Source organism: Hippocampus comes, unplaced genomic scaffold (assembly GCF_001891065.2).
Source record: "Hippocampus comes isolate QL1 unplaced genomic scaffold, H_comes_QL1_v1.1 scaffold47, whole genome shotgun sequence".
In the NCBI taxonomy this organism is placed as follows: domain Eukaryota; kingdom Metazoa; phylum Chordata; class Actinopteri; order Syngnathiformes; family Syngnathidae; genus Hippocampus; species Hippocampus comes.
The window spans coordinates 649,140-667,836 of NW_017806029.1; the positions used below are offsets into that span (position 1 = coordinate 649,140).

Genomic DNA, 18,697 nt, shown 5'->3' on the forward strand with positions numbered 1-18,697 from the left:
GGGTTTAAAACCTCCACCCCATTGAAGACATCCATCCATCATCCATTTTCCGCCGCTTATCCGGGGTCGGGTCACGGTGGCAGCAGCTTTAGTAGGGAAACCCAGACTTCCTTCTCCCCAGCCACTTCTTCTAGCTCTTCCCGCCGGATCCCGAGGCGTTCCCAAGCCAGATGGGTGATGTAGTCTCTCCAGCGTGTCCTGGGTCGTCCCCGGGGTCTCTTGCCAGTGGGACATGCCCGAAACACCTCATCAGGGAGGCGCCCAGGAGGCATCCTAACCAGATGCCCGAGCCACCTCATCTGGCTCCTCTCATTGAAGACATATGATGTATTATTAAGATGAAAATTAGGGCCACCCAGATCCCAAAAAAAAGAAGAGATGACAGCAAATGATAATCTGTCAACTGTAGTTAACGTTGCCCCAGAAAGGGTTACGGATTATTCAATTTTTTACATTGATGCCTCATTCAGCTGTAGTAGCAGACTGGACTGGTGAGTTTGCTCATTTTGGTCTAATCCGAATTTTATAGGCCTCACCTTAAGATACAAAAGAATATAGCTACCATGAACATGTCACACCATTTTCATTGTTCTGAAATTAAGTCTAGGATATGTGAAGCACATACTTCAAGAGTGAAAATATTGTGCAATTGTTATGTTTATAAGTGTTAGTTTCTGTGTGTACAATGTAAGCATGCCTTGAGGGGAACAACAAAGCCAAAATAAGGAAGTGAAAGGGACATGTTACGACCAGCTCATAGGTCACAAACGATTGGCAAATGAGATTTTGTGATTATGTCTGTCTCTGTGCGGATTTCACAAGTCATGCTGCTTAAAATTGCCACAGAATTTAACCTCTTATGGAGTGTTGTACGGTTAAAAAAAAGAATGACGTTGTGTGGCGCAAGAGTCATGGTCATAAGGCCTAACAAATATTATGTCATAGAAAATTTACAGCCCTGCGTTCTATTTTTGTAAATGTTGAAAGGCTTGTGTATTTTGATTTTCTTGCAGGCATTGCTGCTCCTCTTTGGGAATTTGTCAGACTGTTTTTGCGCCAAGATGGGTGGGAGTGGGGGTGTTCCAACATAGTAAAGCTGTAGAATTTACAGTGCATGGCTGCTGGGATCACGTATAAATCCAACGCAATAAACTGACCGCTAGTCAAGTGCGATCTTGGTGAATTTTTTCCCAGCACAAGTCTGTTGCCAGACCGGCCAGTGCAATAACAATGCTCCAGCCATGCAAGCTATGAGTGAACCACTTTTAAAGGGAATGAGAGGAATTGGCGGTGTTTACGCCCACAGCGGCGCAAACCACCCTTTTTAAAAATATGCTGGTTTTTGTGTCTGCAAAATGAACAGCTTGTCTAACCCGCATTCAGACAGAATTAGACGATGTGTTCAGTTAAACCCTATTTTTTTTTTTTGTTGCAAGCTCTGTTTGCTGAAAACGACTTGAAGACATCTTAAAAAACACTGATTATACAAATGCTTGCTTTCTTTTTGAATATTCTCTCAATCTACAAAGTATGTACAGAATATTCAATGGTAAAAATGTATAGTTGATTACAATGTTTAGCAGGGCTGATGAACCAAGTGGAAGGAAGCAGGTAGGCAAGACCAGACAGCAAAAGGAATTTTCAAAAATGATCCATCCATCCATCTATTTTCTGATCCGCTTTATCCTTACAAGGGTCGGGGGGAGTATAGGAGCCTATCCCAGCTGTCTTCGGGCGGAACCCCTGGCCTGCCTGGTTGCCAACCAATCGCAGGGCACACAGAGACGAACAACCATTCGCGCTCACACTTCACATCTAGGGACAATTTAGAATGTTGCATTAACCTGCCACGCATGTGTTTGGAATGTGGGAGGAAACCGAAGTACCCGGAGAAAACCCACGCAGGCACGGGGAGAACATGCAAACTCCCCACAGGAAGACTGGAGCTGGAATCGAACCATGCACCTCTGCACTGTGAGGCGGACGCGCTAACCGGTCGCCCACCGGGCCATCCTAATCAAAACAAAAACATTGCTGAGGTTGCAATGTGAGACAGTTTAGAATTATTCAGAACTGAATGTCAATTAAAAACATGAATTAAAACAAAAAAACAATAAATAATACTCGATGTGAGGACCGGACTTTATTTGTGTGGAACTAATTAATTGGCAATCCTTGTATTCATTGTACAAAGCGGCAACAGCCAGGCTCAGTGAGGTAGAAATATGGGCTATTGTGTCATTCATCTCCTCATTGCTTCTCGCTTACCTCACACTCATAACATCAGGACATCTCTACTAAATGACGGATCATTCCTCCAAAAAACACTACACCAATGTAAGTGGACCAATTCATCAACTAACTGTACTTGTGTGTGCTGTGTGCCTCTCTCTACAGTCTGTTTCTATTCAATCTGATATCTAGGACATTGTGTGCACCAGTGATTCCTCAACTGGGGTGCCAAAGGTAATTATTCAATTTTGCTTATTTGATCACAAAATGATTTCTTCATTTCAAATACTGTACAGGTCTTGACTTCTGTGTTTATTTCATTCTATACACAACACTCGTATCTCAAATCATTATTCACCGTTGGAATTAATGGAAATGCCATTTATAGATTTTAGCCTCCAATAACACGCTATGCAAATGCCGGACCTTTGAAAAATAAATTTCTACAGTATTTTACTTTATAAAAAGATACATGACAGTAATCTCATAATTCAATAGAGTGTGAAGAATGAATTAGTTTGGGCGTCATGATTTCATGTTTAATACATTGTGTCCCTCCATATGGCAGGTGCACCTTGGCCACCATGGAACAGTATAATATGTACATGCATATAAACACGAAAAAGGTCACAAGGGGTCAAGAAACTGCAGTAACAGTGTCTTTGAAGAGAATAAAGAATATATCCCTGTGAGTTCACATTGTCTGTCTGCATGTGTTGCTGTACCATTCGTGTACCGATTTCTTGAAGAGTTAAACACTGCAAAATCGATGATTGTTTGGTTGGCACGTCTATGCCATTTTGCATTTTGTTAGCATTAGGCTAGCGGAATTTTGGAATACAATTTGGCTGTGTGGTTAAATACACAACAAATGAATCTCTTTGTTTCGTTTAATTTTACACCTAACAGCCTGAAGCAAGCATTTGGCATTATTTAAAATTGCCAATCACTGCCAAACTGCTGTGTTGTTTGCAAGCACGGTCTACCACCCGTTACCTAAATCTTTGCTCACTCCTCAAGACAATTTTTTTTAATCATGTGACAGCATGTATTCTGAAAAAAAACTTATAAATTGGATTATTTGTCTTTCAAGGTAGCATTGCGCTATATATCTTTCTTCATCTATGTACGCCAGCGACCTGTCGTGACAAGCAGAGGTGATTCTTGTCACATTGCAAGCCAGGCAGCTGCTTGCCCCCCCACCCCTGTTTGGGCGCTATCTAGTGGCATACTACAGTATAGTGGTGATCACATTTTGAAAGGACATTACATTATCGTGTTCCGATTCCAGTATCTTTGAAGACATTGCTTTTTGTGTTGCGCTATGGGTATTTTTAAGTGATACTACAATTGGTCTGTATTCTATCTTTCGTATTCTATGCTAACTTTCTTACTTAAGAATCGTCTAAAATTCTTATTGTGAAGACATTCATTTTTTGTGGCGCAGAAAATTTTCCAAGAGTTAAAAGATTCTAGTTTGAAAATATTTTATTTTGAACCATGATTATTCTTAAAGTTAACTAACACTATAATTGCCATGTATTTTCCGTACAATGCTAAATTACTAAAGTACTTACCAGCATTAAATGTGGTTGTGTTAATGTCAAATAAAAACCTTTACTATTTAAACTTTGTTGTTGTTGATTTGTTAAAATGAAGACAACCGCTGATGAGAGGGGGACCCCCAGTTAATTTTAAGGCCACGGCCAATTCATGAACATAGAAAAGTGCTAAAATCACACACACTAGGTGCTCACATAAACTTCTGAGTAAAAAAATGATCGTGTTTTGCAACAACTGCATTAGGTATACATTTTTTAATCAATATTTTATTACCTTATCCATCAGTAACCCGTGTTCAGCATGCAATGAATTCCACGCTTTAGAAAAATAAGTAGGCATCTAACTAACTGGGAGATGTGACGTGTAACCAGTATGCAGGGCTCAAAATAAAGAATATTGACAAGAGGATAAAAACAAAATTAACTTTTTTTCAACATTGAAAATGTTCTTGGGGCTGCAGTAAAAGCCAAAAATCCGATCCAGTTACTTAAATATATCTTAGAGTCTATAAATTGACTGTTTTTTTGTTAAATGTTAGTTCCTGCTTTTCTGCCCGTTCGCATTCCAGTCCAATGAGTGGCGATACATGATCGCTGGTTTGCCGCTCGCCCATTATTAAAAAAAAAAAAAAAAAAAAAAAAAAAAAAAAGACGAAGAAGAAGAAGAAGAAGAAGAAGAAGAAGAAGTTCATTTCCGGGTCGAAGTTGACAATACATGTGGGAAGAAAATTCACGTTTACTTTGGTGTTTTTCTTTTCAGCTTTGTTTCAAAAGCTTTCATTTCGGTTTTTACACATAATCTCTATTTTGATAAATTATTTGCCTACGGGGAGACAAAAGGGATTTTGCCTGCAAAAACTGATCTCCTCATGCTCACCCAAGCCTCTGTCAACATCTCAAAATAACAAATTGACTCCTTTTCAGTCCCCACATTCCCGGGTGAGTAAATAACAACAATAACGTTAACTAGATTAAAAAAAAACCGCTACACTGGACCGCTTTCTAGTGAAGAAGTGGCTTTATAGCGGCCACGACCTCTGAATGCAATCGTAACAAAGTTATCCGCGTGGATTTTTTTTGTATGTTTGGGTGGGGGTGGGGGGTGATGGATGGACATTTTTTACTGGGATTTCAGGTCTGTGATGCACTGCCAAATTTTATGATTTTATCCCAGTGATGTTGTGTAGCTCCATAACAACACTATTGCAAAATTTGCCACTAGGTTTGGTTCGAAGCAGGCTGAAAAAGTGGCTGCCAGAAAGTCTTGCAAAACCAGTGCATATTTGCAAAACTTATATTCGTATGCTGTGATTTTGTCATCGCAGACAGAATGGATGGCAGTGTTAAAGAACAGAGGAAACATCAGCAGAAACACAGTGGACCAAAGGCAGAGAGAAAGAAATTGAAGAAGCAGGGGAACTCAACAGAGAAGGATGAACGCAAACGTAACCCCAAAGCCTTTGGAGTACAGTCGGCTGTACGCATGGCCAAAACCTTCCACAGGTAAGTAGAGATTAAACAAGTTTCTGTGTTATCTAAATTCTTTTCTCTCTGTATTGATCTAGGATGTTGTGTTAAACATACATTACATATATATATACTTCACAATGTGGCACACATTTTCAATGGGGGACAGGTCTGGACTGCAGGCAGGCAGGCCAGTGTAGTACCCACACTCTTATCCTATGAAGCCACGCTGTTGTAACGTGTGCAGATTCTGTTTTGGCATTGTCTTGCTGAAATAAACAGGGGCGTCACTGAAAAAGACGTTGCTTGGATGGCGGCATATGTTTCTCCAAAACCTGTATGCACCCTTCAGCATCGTACCAATGTTATTGGAAATGGATTTGGATTGAGTGTATGAAATCAATGTAACATATGTTTTTATGTGTCTGTTTACAGGGCACAGGACATAAAGACCAAAAAACACCACATACCCCTTGTTGATCGAACACCCCTAGAGCCTCCTCCGGTCGTGATTGTCGTAGTCGGGCCCCCCAAGGTGGGGAAAAGTACCCTAATCCGTTGCCTGATCAAAAACTTCACACGTCAGAAGCTTGGAGATATATGTGGGCCTGTCACCATCGTCTCAGGTGCGCTTAGCTTATTATATCCGAGTGTATGAATAGGATATTGTTTTTTTGTGGGGGGGGTTAATGACACTTATTATTTGTAGAAGTCAGAGAAATTATTAGATGGATCGCATGCGGAGATTTAAATGATTCAGAATCACTTGTCAATAAATAATGACGGAATTAAAAAGTGCATCAGCAGTCATTGTGGGTTGCATGAACAACAGTACACTGTGGTGTGTGTCAATTAGTCCAATTGTCCAATTAAGTAGGCTGCTTGCATGCATCCTCGCGGTAACGTCACAGTTATTTTAGTACCTGTCTCCATTATACCTTGTGTCTGTGAAATCATTTACAATTTATCAGGTGTCAGCAGCCTTTTTGAAATGGAGAGCTATGTTGTGGCTTGTCATTAATGCGAGCTGTTTGATACACAATTCTGAAATAACAAAAAAAAAATGATCACAATAGAACGACAATGATTTCACGAGGTATGAATCAGTTAATATCATTATGCAATAATATTTCCATGAATCTTTGTCAGTGTTCACATTTTCAAATGATCACCTGTACAACATATCTCGGAAATCACAATGTCCCATCACTGATGAGCTATTTTAAGAACAGGCCTGCAGAATGTTGCAAACGCTGATGGGATGAGTCAAACGTTGCCGCAACTACCCGTTAGTTTAATGAAGCCTTTTATTTCTCGTTCCTTGTAGGCAAGAAGCGTCGTCTCACTTTCATGGAGTGTAACAATGACATCAATACAATGATCGACCTTGCAAAAGTGGCCGACCTGGTAAGTGTTGACTCTAAACACCAATATTTTAATCAGGAATTGCTGAGCAGTTACAGTAGAATCTTCAAAATGGACTTTGGAAGATGCCTATTCATGGCAATTTCAAAACAGAATTTTCTGCATTGATCTGTGATTAAAATAGTCAATATTGGTTTACCGAATTTTCCGCACTATAGAAGCAATAAATAAAAGTATCTCTTGCTTTTTAGGTTCTGATGTTGATCGATGCCAGCTTTGGCTTTGAAATGGAAACATTTGAATTTCTGAACATATGCCAAGTGCACGGTTTCCCTCGTATCATGGGTGTGCTCACTCACCTAGATTCTTTTAAGAACAACAAGACACTAAGAAAGACCAAGAAAACCCTTAAACATCGCTTCTGGACCGAGGTCTACCAGGTAAATAACATTTTCCTACTTTCAGTCCTACCCACATTCGTAGCCCCTTCCCCGAAAGCCGCCAGATCAATCCTGAGCCTTGTGAGCGTGTCAAAATGTTGCTCCTGTGCTAACATGGTAATTGTTTGAAAACTGCAGGGCGCCAAGCTTTTTTATCTGTCTGGAATGGTGTACGGGGAGTATCAAACACAAGAAGTGAAGAACCTTGGCCGCTTCATCTCAGTCATGAAGTTTCGTCCCTTGGTTTGGCAGACATCCCATCCTTATTTGCTTGTGGATCGGTGAGTCCGCATCCTCAGCAAGACATCAGACTCTGTTTTTTGTTTTTGTTTAGTTTTTCCTCAACAATGAAATCTGTGGTTGTGGTTAATCATTAGTTGTCTGTGTGAAAGAAAAAATACTAGGGCTGGGACTTTCATGCGCTAATTATGTCGAATTAAATCACAAAAGAATAGTCCATTAAAGAAACTCGGAACCTCTGTCAATGCGTGAGTTCCTGGTACATCGATTACACCGGCGTGCACGTCAGTGTTTGGCTGACTATGCAGCTAGCGGTTACTAATACAGGATTCACCCCAAAAAATTTACAAAATGGCTAAGTTTCATGAAAATGGCGATTCCTGGGCAAAAAAACGGAGAAAAAGAGCTTTTTGTAAAAGCATGCATTTCAAGCACGTGAGGCACCACTGCCACCTACTGGTCGCTTTTTTACATGATTTACAATGCAAACAGCTTATTCTCATTCTCATGCATCAGACCCTCCACCTCTCTATGACGCAAAAAAAAAGACGTACAAGTACGTCCTTGGTAGGCGGAGCCTAATTTTAAAAAGACGTTCAAGTACGTTTTGTAGAATGAAAGGGTTAAACATGCTGGGACCCACATTCACTTCCACAAAAATTACTAGGTAAACACAGATGTGAAGTTGTCTTAATCTCCTCACAGCATGGAGGATTTGACTGACCCGGAAAAGATCCGAACCGACCTGAAATGTGATCGAAGAGTGTCGCTGTATGGCTACTTGCGAGGCACATATTTGAAAAACAAAAGCCAGATCCATATTCCAGGTATGTCCGTAATAGTTTTGAAACGTTTTGCGTTTCACTGGCCAATTTAACAATGTTTCGAATCAGTTCGGCATGAAAAGAAGAAGGGAGAAAAAAAAGGCGTCTTCTCTCCTCTTCTCAAGGCGTTGGAGACTTTCAGGTCGCCGAAGTGAATTTTCTGCCCGATCCTTGTCCACTTCCTGGTGCTCAGAAAAAAAGGGCGCTGAATGAGAAAGAGCGGCTGCTTTATGCACCCATGGCTGGAGTTGGTGGAGTGGTGTATGACAAAGATGCTGTATACATCGACCTTCCTGCATGCCATGCTCAACAAGTGCAGGTGTGGGATCATCACAATTATTGTGCAAATAGTTTTTTTTTTTTTTTTTTTTTAAATCTCATCTGAAGGTTTTTAATGTTCACTAAAATGTGTGAATTCTTCCTGCTTTGACACAGGAGGAGATCAGACCCAGCACGGAACTTGTCCAATCTCTTATTGACACGCATGCCACTTTGGACGCCAAGATGGCTGCCAGCAAGGTGACCCTTTTCAGCGGCTCTGCCACGCTGGACTCTGCAGATGTCAACGTACAAAGCAGGTGAAACAGAGAGTGTTCAAAATATGGTTTTGGATCGGACTAGGGAAAGAAATTGGCATACGTGCACATAAGTGTTTTGATTTTTTTGTTTTGTTTTGATTTAACAAAAGACAACTAAAGCCTAGCTTGCATATTAGTGTTTTTTTTTTTTTTTGTACCCTATTTTTTCGGATTATAAATCACTCCGGAGTATAAATCGCACTAGCCATTAAATGCACAGAGTACGTGCTACGATATGCTAACGTTAAATGCTCACGTTAAATGACGGATAAACAACAAACTGAGACCGTCCGTGCCTGGTATGTTCACTTAACATATTAAGATTTATTCAAATAACTATAGCATAAAGAGTATGCTAACAAGTTGACCAAAATCATCAGTGTTACTCCAAATCACTAATTCCAATGACATCTTCATCTTCTGTGTCACTTTTAAAAAACTCCGCCAACTCCAAAGGTAAATGATGCAGCGCCTCTTTTTCTACGTTGCTTCCGTCAAGTCATGTTCAACTTATCAACATAGGCCTAGAGCGCCCTCTTGTGGTTCAATGTGAAAATAACATGTGAAATGATGGAATAATGTGTTAATCATTTCGCACATAAATCGCTCCAGAGCATAACTCGCACCCCCCTGCCAAACTATGAAAAAAAAACTGCGACTTATAGCCCGGAAAATACGGTACGTGCATGTCCAACTGAACGGGAATCGTCATATTTCAGAATCTGAATGTGTTTATTATACAATGAACAACATCAAAAGTAGAATGGAGAAAACATTCCCCACATGGGAAAAAGGGTGTTGATCACCTTACAGAAGGAGAAACAGTACAGAATACATTTTAACGAAGAGGAGAAATAAATGAGAGAAATTTGTAATATGCTCTACATTCTCTGTGTTTGAGACAGCGAAAACGAGGGCCACATGGAGGAGCGTATTTGGGATCCTATTAGCCACAGAGAGCGGAGAAAGGTCATCTTCACCGAAGAAGCAGACGATGACAAAGGGGACGCCAGTGACTCCAGTGAAAATGAAGACAGTGACATTGAGGAAAGTGACGCCGAGGAGCAGGAGGATACAAATGAAAATGGAGCCGGCGGTATGAGAGAGACAAGCGATCACGGTGGGCCGACGGTTAAGAAACGCAAGCTGGAGGAGGAAAAAGATGTGACGGGAGCGGTGGCCGAGTTGCCTGTTTTCGCGGACAGTGAGGACGACCTCGAGATGAGTGAGGAGGAAGGGGATGCTGGCAGAGCGGCAGACTCTGGACATTGCTCTGAAGAAGATGAAGACGAGGAAGAGAGCGCCGATGAAGAGATGGATGATGATGATGATGATGACGATGATGATTTGTCCAAAGAGGAAGAGGAGGGCACGGCTCAAACCGCGGTGAAAAAGACAGCGAGTGAAAGTGAAGAGGAAGTACAAGAAGAGCTGGGTGAATGCTCGTTTTCGTTTTCGGAATGTCATCAGGTCTTTTTATTACGCTTTTCAAGGCACAATATGTAAACCGTTTTTGATGCAAAATTCAACTTGAAAATAGATTAACCCTTTCATGCACGAATAATGATAACCTGTAACCTGATAAAATGATAAGGCCACTGTAGTAACCGCGGCGGCCCGGTGGTCCAGTGGTTAGCGTGTCGACCTCACAGTGCTGAGGTTCGATCCCGGCTCCGACCTTCTTGTGTAGAGTTTGCATGTTCTCCCCAGGCCGGCGTGGGTTTTCTCCGGGTACTCCGGTTTCCTCCCACATTCCAAAAACATGCATGACAGGCTGATTGAACAGTCTAAATCGTCCCTAGGTGTGAGTGAGAGCACGGATGGTTGTTCGTCTCTGTGTGCCCTCCGATTGGCTGGCAACCGGTTCAGGGTGTCCTCCGCCTACTGCCCGACGACATCTGGGATAGGCTCCGGCACGCCCCGCGACCCTTGTGAGGATAAAGCGAATCGAAAAATGGATGGATGGATCGCTGTCCCCGAAAGGGTTAAATCATGGTGTCAAACTCAAGGCCCGGGGGCCAGATCTGGCCCGCTACATCATTTTATGTGGCCCGCGAAAGCAAATCAAACATGTCAACTTCCATGATGCTTGCTAAAATCTGCACTAATATTCATATATGTAATGAATAAGAGAGGTATTGTAAGCATTTTCTTGTTGCCAAACAAACCCCTTATTACAGTAACAGTTTCAGTCACTCACGGCCCTCCAAGGGAAACGGTAACTCAAACGTGGCCCGTGACACAAAAATATGATGAATAATGTCAACAATAAAATTCACCAAAGAACGTAAAATTCACGAAATGCCAACTGAGTAAATATGTTACAGAGTGCAATCAGAAAGTTTTGACAATGAAGGTTGATTCCTACTGCGTTGCTAACGCCTCCTCAGCTTAAAGTTTTGCTGGGCTTTTTTCTCTTGATATGACTTTGACATGCTCTCTTCAGTCCGGCTTTCATTCCAATTTTCCATTGGCAGCCAACTCAAGTCAGTTTCTCTTTCTCCTATATAAAAGTGAGTGGGATGTTTCTTCAAAGTTTCAAAAATGATTCACTTTTAGCTGGTAAACAAGTCATGGTCAACTCTGCGCCATTGGTTCTCAACTGCTGTCAACACAAGGAACCGCATTGTGGCGACGGGAAATTGCGGACCGCTTTAATCGACGTGAAGACCAATTCAGAAAACGTACTTTCAAAAAATAATAAAATGACACACGTTGGCTCCATGGTCAAAGTGCCTTTCAGAGCACCTGATTAAAAAAAATAAATGCTGCTTGCATGAATATGCAAATATTCCAATACGAAGTGTATTCTTAACATTGACATTGTGAAGTGAACTTTGTGGGTATTTTTTATTTATTTATTTAATTTTTGGTCAACAGGGGCTCTGCGGTGGAAAGACCGTCTACAGCAGAAGGCATCTGAAGCATTTTTACGCCAACAAGAGGCTATGCCCAATCTGCGAAAACTAGTTTATGGTTCAGGTATCAACCAATCACCCACATTATCTGATATCCAAAAATGGTCGTGCTCGAAGAGGCACGCAGATGTATTTCGGATGTTACATACTGTAAATGGAGTTATTTTCTGCTTCTTTATATTCCTTATGGTAGCCGACTCAAAAGAGGAAGACGACAGTGATGATGAAGCGGAGTTGGGAGGACTCTTTCGGGTCAACCGCCCTCACATTTCTGCTGTTTATATTCCTTATAGCTGACTCAAAAGAGGAAGAGGACGGTGAGGATGTTGACGAGGAGTTGGGAGGACTCTTTCGGGTCAACCGCCCTCAGAAGAGTCGAAGGTTTCAAGCAAATGCTCTCGATTGTTCCCATTTCAACCCTGACTCCTCCCACAACTGGGACCTGGAGGAGGTAAGATTTGATCGCACATAAACGGGCTCGTATCTCATTTCGGTGAAAATACCGCCGCGGGGTTTGAATTTTTCCCCATCCAGATGCTGGACTCCATTAAGGATTGCTTTGTAACGGGGAAGTGGGAGGAGGACCAAGATGCGGCCACACTCTTGAAGGAGCACGGTAAATAGAAAAAGCCCACTTGGGGAGTTTTCTCGATGAAATGCAGCACTTCGTTTTCAGCCCGAACAATCTGATATATGGGAAACAAATACATGGAATGTTCAGGAATGATAATTTTGTGCATGCTGCAAACTGGATGGAGGCAAACCTTTTGCTCTGAGGCATTTTTTACAAAATACTTTCAACTGTTTTTCTTTCTTTCTTTTGGGTGAATTTTTCTTGTCATTACATCTGATGATTAACGAAGGACTTCTTTCGTGTAGACGAGATGTACGGAGATTTTGAAGATCTGGAAACGGGCGAAGTCCACAAAGGCGCAATTGAGGCACAGGATCAATCTCAGGTGGGCTTGTGAAATTCACGACAGACCGACGAACGTGGAAGTGTTCATCTGAATTGAGCTGATTTGTTTTTGCTAAGCCACATCTCCACATAGAGTGTATTTCTTTTTTTTTTGTCTACGTTATAAACATTTTGAAATCATAAATATAGAAACCAACTTCTTTTCCAATGTTTTTTTTTTTTTTATGCTTGAATGGTATTTGTTAATTATAACCGACAGAATAACGAGAGCGATGAAGACGGCGATGCCGAAGAGGCGCCGACGACTGCGGACGATGACGACGTGCAGAAAAACAAGCGCTTGGATAAAAAGCGGCGGCTGAAAGAGCGTTTTGACGCCGAGTACGATGACGGCGACGCCACTTACTTTGACGATCTCAAGGAGGAGATGCAGAAGCAGGCGGAGGTATTTTCACACATGTGCATCCTGTTTCCACTCATCCTCCGTCTTGATTCGACAACATATTTGGGGATCTCGGTGTTGATCAGACATGATTTGGAAAGGCACACACCTTAGCGGGGTGACCAAGAACCCAGGACCACCGTCTGTGACAAGAAAAGTTTTCCAAGCTGTCTATGCGATGCCGATGTGTAAATGCATGGAAATAAAACATTTTAATGCAGTTCCCGATCACTGAAGTATCAATTTCTTTTTCCATGAAAGTCGCAATCTGATGATAATAGCGTACGTACGTCATCCTCATCTCTGAGACTTATTAGAATTTGTATTTTTCCACAGCTGAACAGGGCCGAGTTTGAGGATTTGGATGACGAGACAAGAGTGCAGTATGAAGGTTTCCGGCCAGGAATGTACGTCAGGTTGGAGATCCCCTCGCTACCCTGCGAATTCGTCGCAAACTTCGATCCACGCTATCCCATCATCATCGGCGGCTTGGGTTCCAATGAGGGCAGTGCCGGATATCTCCAGGTATGTCCAGTTGGTTGACTTGGCTGCGAATTCACTTTTTATTTATTTTATTTTAAGTACATGTGTCTGCGTGTGTGCGCACGCGTGTCTGCCTCTTAGATGAGACTGAAGAAACATCGCTGGTATAACCGCATCCTGAAGACACGAGACCCACTCATACTATCGCTAGGCTGGCGCCGGTTCCAGACCATCCCCCTTTATCATATTGAGGATCACAACGGGCGACACCGCCTTCTTAAGTACACACCACAGCACATGCACTGTGGCGCCTCCATCTGGGGTAAGTCGAAAGAAGAAAATGCAGCTTGGAGGGGTGGGGGGGGAGGGGTAATAAAAATTGCTGGTGGCTCTCAATTTGGACACAATTTTGGCAGAGTCCAGCCTGGACTGGTCACCAGCCAATCGCAGGACATGTACAAGATGGATTCTCGGGGTTTTGTGAACTCAGAAACACTGACAGGCAAACGTACGCGTTTTGTTGAGGAAAAATAGGCGGAGTCCAAATCGGTTGAGATATGAGCAAGATATGATTTATTGCACTTCATAATTTTCACTCTCTTCGCAAAACGCTCCAGCTCAAACCGGCTTTTCTCTAATTTTATAACGTTGAGCTGGGCAGCGTATTATAAACGGCAGTTCAAGGTTGTGGCGATCCCACGTCATCTGTTAGCATAGCAGCTAGCGTAGTCTCGTGAAGTTCATATCGTGATGCAGTCATAACTCGGTTTTCAACCATAATCCGTTCCAGAAGGCTGTTAGAAAACTGATTTGTTCGAAAACCGAAACCACGCTCTTTAAAAAAAAAAAAAATCTTTATTGAACACGTCTGCTCACAATGGAACGCTACACGAGGAAGCGTCACTTCCTTGTCAACCCGAGGAAGCGTCACTTCCTCGTGTAAGGAAGGCGAAAGGAGTCAAGTGGCGCATTCAAGTGCGCTCAGTTTGGTCGAGAACCGATTTTCGGTCGTAATCCGAGGCGTAAAGACCTCGAAATTTTTGGTGGAAAACCGATTTGGTCGAGAACAGAGACGTTCGAAAACCGAGGTTTGACTGTGTTTGGATATCGTTTACATCCCGAGCATAATTAAAGAAGTGCTTGATAAAATTCCGTATCCAACCTATTGCACAATAATTCCCTCACTTCTCTCTCTCCGAAGGTCCAATTACACCGCAGGGAACCGGATTCCTGGCTCTGCAAACGGTAGCAGGAATTAACGTAAGTAAATTGATTGCTGAACTTTACAAGCTTTTTGTGTGGAATGTGTCTTCAGGTTGTGCGAAGCTCACATTGGTCATGTATCTCCAAACTTCATTTAGTACCGGGCTGATAAAAGAAAGGAGTTAAAAAAAAAAAAAGAACGGAATTTCAATTTCCGACAGCACATTTGCAGGCTATTTTATTCAGAAAAACATCTGTGTTGCTTTCTGGCTCTTAACTTGTGTCAACCCGACACAAGTTCACCTCTGAAGGTTGTTTTGTAATTTTGGCTCATCCTGAAAAATTCACCTTTGTGTGTCACTAACTTTTTGTTGGTAATGTAGTTTGCACTCGGACGCGTTTGTCTCTCCTCCGCGCAGGCCAATTTCCGCATTGCGGCAACCGGAGTTGTCCTCGACCTGGATAAATCGGTGACTGTCGTCAAGAAGCTCAAACTCATCGGTTACCCATACAAGATCTTTAAGAACACGTGTTTCATTAAGGTAGGAGGTTTTGACTCTCACTTGTCGAGCTGTATTGTCAAATGCAGCGCCCTGTCCCTCCAAAGTATCAAGTACAGAATAATGGACAGGTGTCAGTTTAGCTGCGTTTTGTCTTCCGAGTGGCGGTGCCATTATCGCTGTCTCCTTCTTTGGACGTAGGGCATGTTCAACACAGTGCTGGAAGTGGCGAAATTTGAAGGGGCCGCTGTAAGAACGGTTTCCGGCGTCAGGGGTCAAATCAAGAAAGCACTATCGACGCCACCGGGATCCTACAGAGCCACATTTGAGGACAAGCTGTTGATGAGTGGTGAGTCCCCCCCCCCCCCCCCCCCCCCCCCCCCCCACCCCCCTTTCGACTCATCTATGAAGCATTCAGCTGCTATATAGAATACGGTATTTCAAATTGACCATGCAAACACCAAATAATTATGTTTCGGCCCGTAACATGTCAGAAAATATGTCAAAATGTTGATTGTTTTCCAGAGTAAAAGCAGCATTGCGCCTCAAGTGTTTATTAAACACTGAAATCACTTGACAGGGTTTTTAAAGGCTGTGGTCCTCTGCCTGCCTTGCAGATATCGTGTTCCTGCGCTCCTGGTGCACAGTGTCTGTTCCGCAGCTCTATAATCCGGTCACTTCTCTGCTGCTGCCTGTGGGTCAGAAGGACAGCTGGTCAGGCATGAGGACCCTCGGGCAGCTCAAACATGACCTGGGAATCCGCAACAAACCCAATCCTGACTCTCTGTACAAGGTAGGCTCAACCTGTGAAATGATAAAGTCTTGTTGATATCAAACAGCAGTTTTTATTTTGTGGCTTCGATCGCTCCGGTGTAACAATCAAATGAATATGTTCGTCTATGATGCAATGTTCAGAATCGGAGGCGAGGCAGGCGCGCGAGATTTTGTTTTGGAAATGGAATCCTTTCATAGAGTTGACGGCTTTGAGTAGGTTGCCAGACGTCACCCTAATTCTGTGAATGTGAATCTTCTTCATATCAGCCTGTGGTGCGGACAGAAGCGCATTTCAATCCCCTCCACATCCCCAAAGAGCTGCAGAAGTCTCTGCCCTACAAGAGCAAACCAAAGCAGCAGCAACGCAAAGGAAAGCGACCCAGAGACATGCAGAGGCCCAGCGTGATCAGGGAGCCTCACGAAAGGAAGGTGAGGAAAGCCGGACAAGTAATTCCAATCGTGGTATTATTGGAAGTTGATGCCGGGTGGGATTCGTGCTCACTCTCTACAACCTTGCGTCGTTCATTCTGGGAATTATTTGAATATTTTAGTCTCAGAATATCACAATCAAGAAAACGTGGTTTTGTGTCATCCGACGTGGAAACGGGACACTCAATTGAGATTACAGTGGAACCTCTACTTACGGACGTCTCCACACGAAATTTTCAAGTTACCAAATGCCTCAACAGGCAAATATGGCCCTATCACAAAAGAAATTTCAAGATACGAAAGGTAAAAATACAGTATGGTCTGCTCCTCGCAACTCCGAGTTTCCTGAACGCAACATACTGCTCTGCCATTGGCTATTACCTTGCATCTTCCTGGCATCCCATTGGCTAAGCGGGACCTCGACTGTATGTGTCTATGTGTGGAAATAGACAAATACATGTAGATAGATCCGTGTCTATGCAGTGTCCTCGTCATTCACCCCTCAGGCCATGAGGCGTTCCGATAGTTTTACGTAAATGTGAATCACCGAGAAAAAGTGTTCACGAGTCCGGAGATCGCTCACTAGGCTGATGTTTGCCTGGGACATTTTCCAAGGATTTTTAAAAGCCGACAAAAGCAAACACCCTTGGATCAGTTCTTTACAAACCGCCAGGAAAGAAACACTTCTGAGAGAGAACATGGACGAAAGAGGGCAAAAAACGATGAGGACGCAGTTCAAAGTTAAATGACCCATCATTTTTATTCTTTACTCTCTTCTTTGTTTTTTACATTATTCACAACTCTCATTTATTATGCAATAATCTAATTGTAACATGTATTTGTTACATATTTTGATGCATTTTTATGCTTTAGAAAACATTTATGTCTGAATTTTGGGGGGCTTGGAACGGATTCGGACATTCACGTGGAAAACGCGTCTCGATTTACAACATTTTCGAGTTAAGAAATTGCTTCCAGAACCAATTAATTTTGTAAGGTGAGGTACCACTGTACTTGAAAGACAAGTAATTCATCACGCAACGGATTTCTAACGTTTTCTTTCGATAGGTGGCGGCTCTTCTGCAGGCTCTGAGCACAGTCCACAATTACAACACAAAGAAAGCGCACGCAGTGCAGCACGCCAAACATAAAGAGTTCCTGCGGCAGAAAGAGAAGGACGAGGAGGCCAAACTGAAGAGGCAGAAGGAAGCCCGTAAAAACCTTTATCGCATCATGGGCCAGAAGGACCAAAAGAAACAAAAGTCCAGTCTTAAGGGCACTCCAAAAGATTAGTAATACGCGATGTTTTCACGCGGGAGGAAGACTGAGATGCTTGAGTGGTGTGGGTTGCTGCAGTTTCGGAATTCGGCAGTATTTTCTTTTTTTTTTTTTTTGCGTGTTAATATAATTATGTAAAGCCGATCTGATTTGTGGACCTTCTTTTATTAAAACATAACTACATGTTTCTCAGTGTGCTTAGTTCTGTGATTATCTAGTGCTGGTACGACTGCAGACATTACATTTAACATCACATACAATTAAAACCGCAGAGTGGTGAAAGTACGTTTTGTGTGCATATATTGAACGTTGGTTGGACAGTTAAAACTTGCATTGCCGTTGTATACCAACAGATATCTTCCAATAGTTTATGACACTGTATGTTGAATACAGAGTATGGGCTTTCTTACATATCCACGGTCCAGCCATCCATTATCAGATCCGCTTATCCTCACGAAGGTCGCCGGCGTGCTGGAGCCTCTCCCAGCTGTCTTCAAGAGCAGTCGGCGCGGTATGCCCTGAACTTGTTCCCAGCCAGTCGCAGGGCACTCAGACAGACAACCATCCGCGCTCACACTCACACTTTGGGACTATTTTGAATGTTTCATTAACCTGCCATGCATGTTTTTGGAATGTGGGAGGAAACCAGAGTACCCGGAGAAAACCCACACGAGCATGGGGAGAACATGCAAGCTCCACACAGGAAAGCCGGAGTCAAAATGGAATGCTGCACCTCTGCACTGTGAGGTCGACATGCTAAACGCCGGAGCACCGGGCCGCCCAGATCGTTTGGTAGGTTTTGAACCTAGCACCTGAGTTTTCCAAAGCCGCTTCTTGCTAACCCGTGATGTAAATTAATCCCACCCCCCAGTCTCCCACACACAAATCCATCCCATCAATAATTGTGTTATTTATTTTTTCAATTTAGTACACAATCTAAAATGTTGGAACTGGGGTGCTTTCTTGGGCTAGTTTATATATTTTTTTAGGATTTTCACCTGATGACAGCGGTATGCGCCTTCTGTCAACTCATTGCACTCATT

At 42.7% G+C, this 18,697-nt stretch overlaps 1 protein-coding gene across 1 annotated transcript; it reads left to right on the forward strand.

Annotated features, from left to right (window-relative positions):
• Positions 1-4,475: 4,475 nt before the first annotated feature.
• On the forward strand, positions 4,476-17,847 carry bms1 (BMS1 ribosome biogenesis factor). The gene is made up of 23 exons (XM_019892639.1): positions 4,476-4,733; positions 5,120-5,297; positions 5,697-5,887; positions 6,589-6,668; positions 6,878-7,066; positions 7,205-7,347; positions 8,012-8,133; positions 8,256-8,449; positions 8,566-8,708; positions 9,614-10,143; positions 11,589-11,690; positions 11,920-12,077; positions 12,161-12,242; positions 12,506-12,585; positions 12,805-12,990; positions 13,324-13,512; positions 13,612-13,792; positions 14,672-14,730; positions 15,093-15,215; positions 15,375-15,522; positions 15,791-15,966; positions 16,215-16,376; positions 17,445-17,847. The coding sequence occupies exons 2-23, from the start codon at positions 5,125-5,127 to the stop codon at positions 17,667-17,669; spliced, it is 3,636 nt and encodes a 1,211-aa protein (XP_019748198.1). The 5' UTR covers positions 4,476-4,733; positions 5,120-5,124; the 3' UTR covers positions 17,670-17,847.
• The last annotated feature ends 850 nt before the right edge of the window (positions 17,848-18,697 follow it).

Bases quoted from the DNA above. Each gene is read 5' to 3' on its own strand.
- bms1 (XM_019892639.1), top strand. From the start codon at position 5,125: ATGGATGGCAGTGTTAAAGAACAGAGGAAACATCAGCAGAAACACAGT. The intron at 7,348-8,011 runs GTGAGTCCGCAT...ATCTCCTCACAG, and splicing joins CCTTATTTGCTTGTGGATCG to CATGGAGGATTTGACTGACC. The intron at 14,731-15,092 runs GTAAGTAAATTG...TCCTCCGCGCAG, and splicing joins AAACGGTAGCAGGAATTAAC to GCCAATTTCCGCATTGCGGC.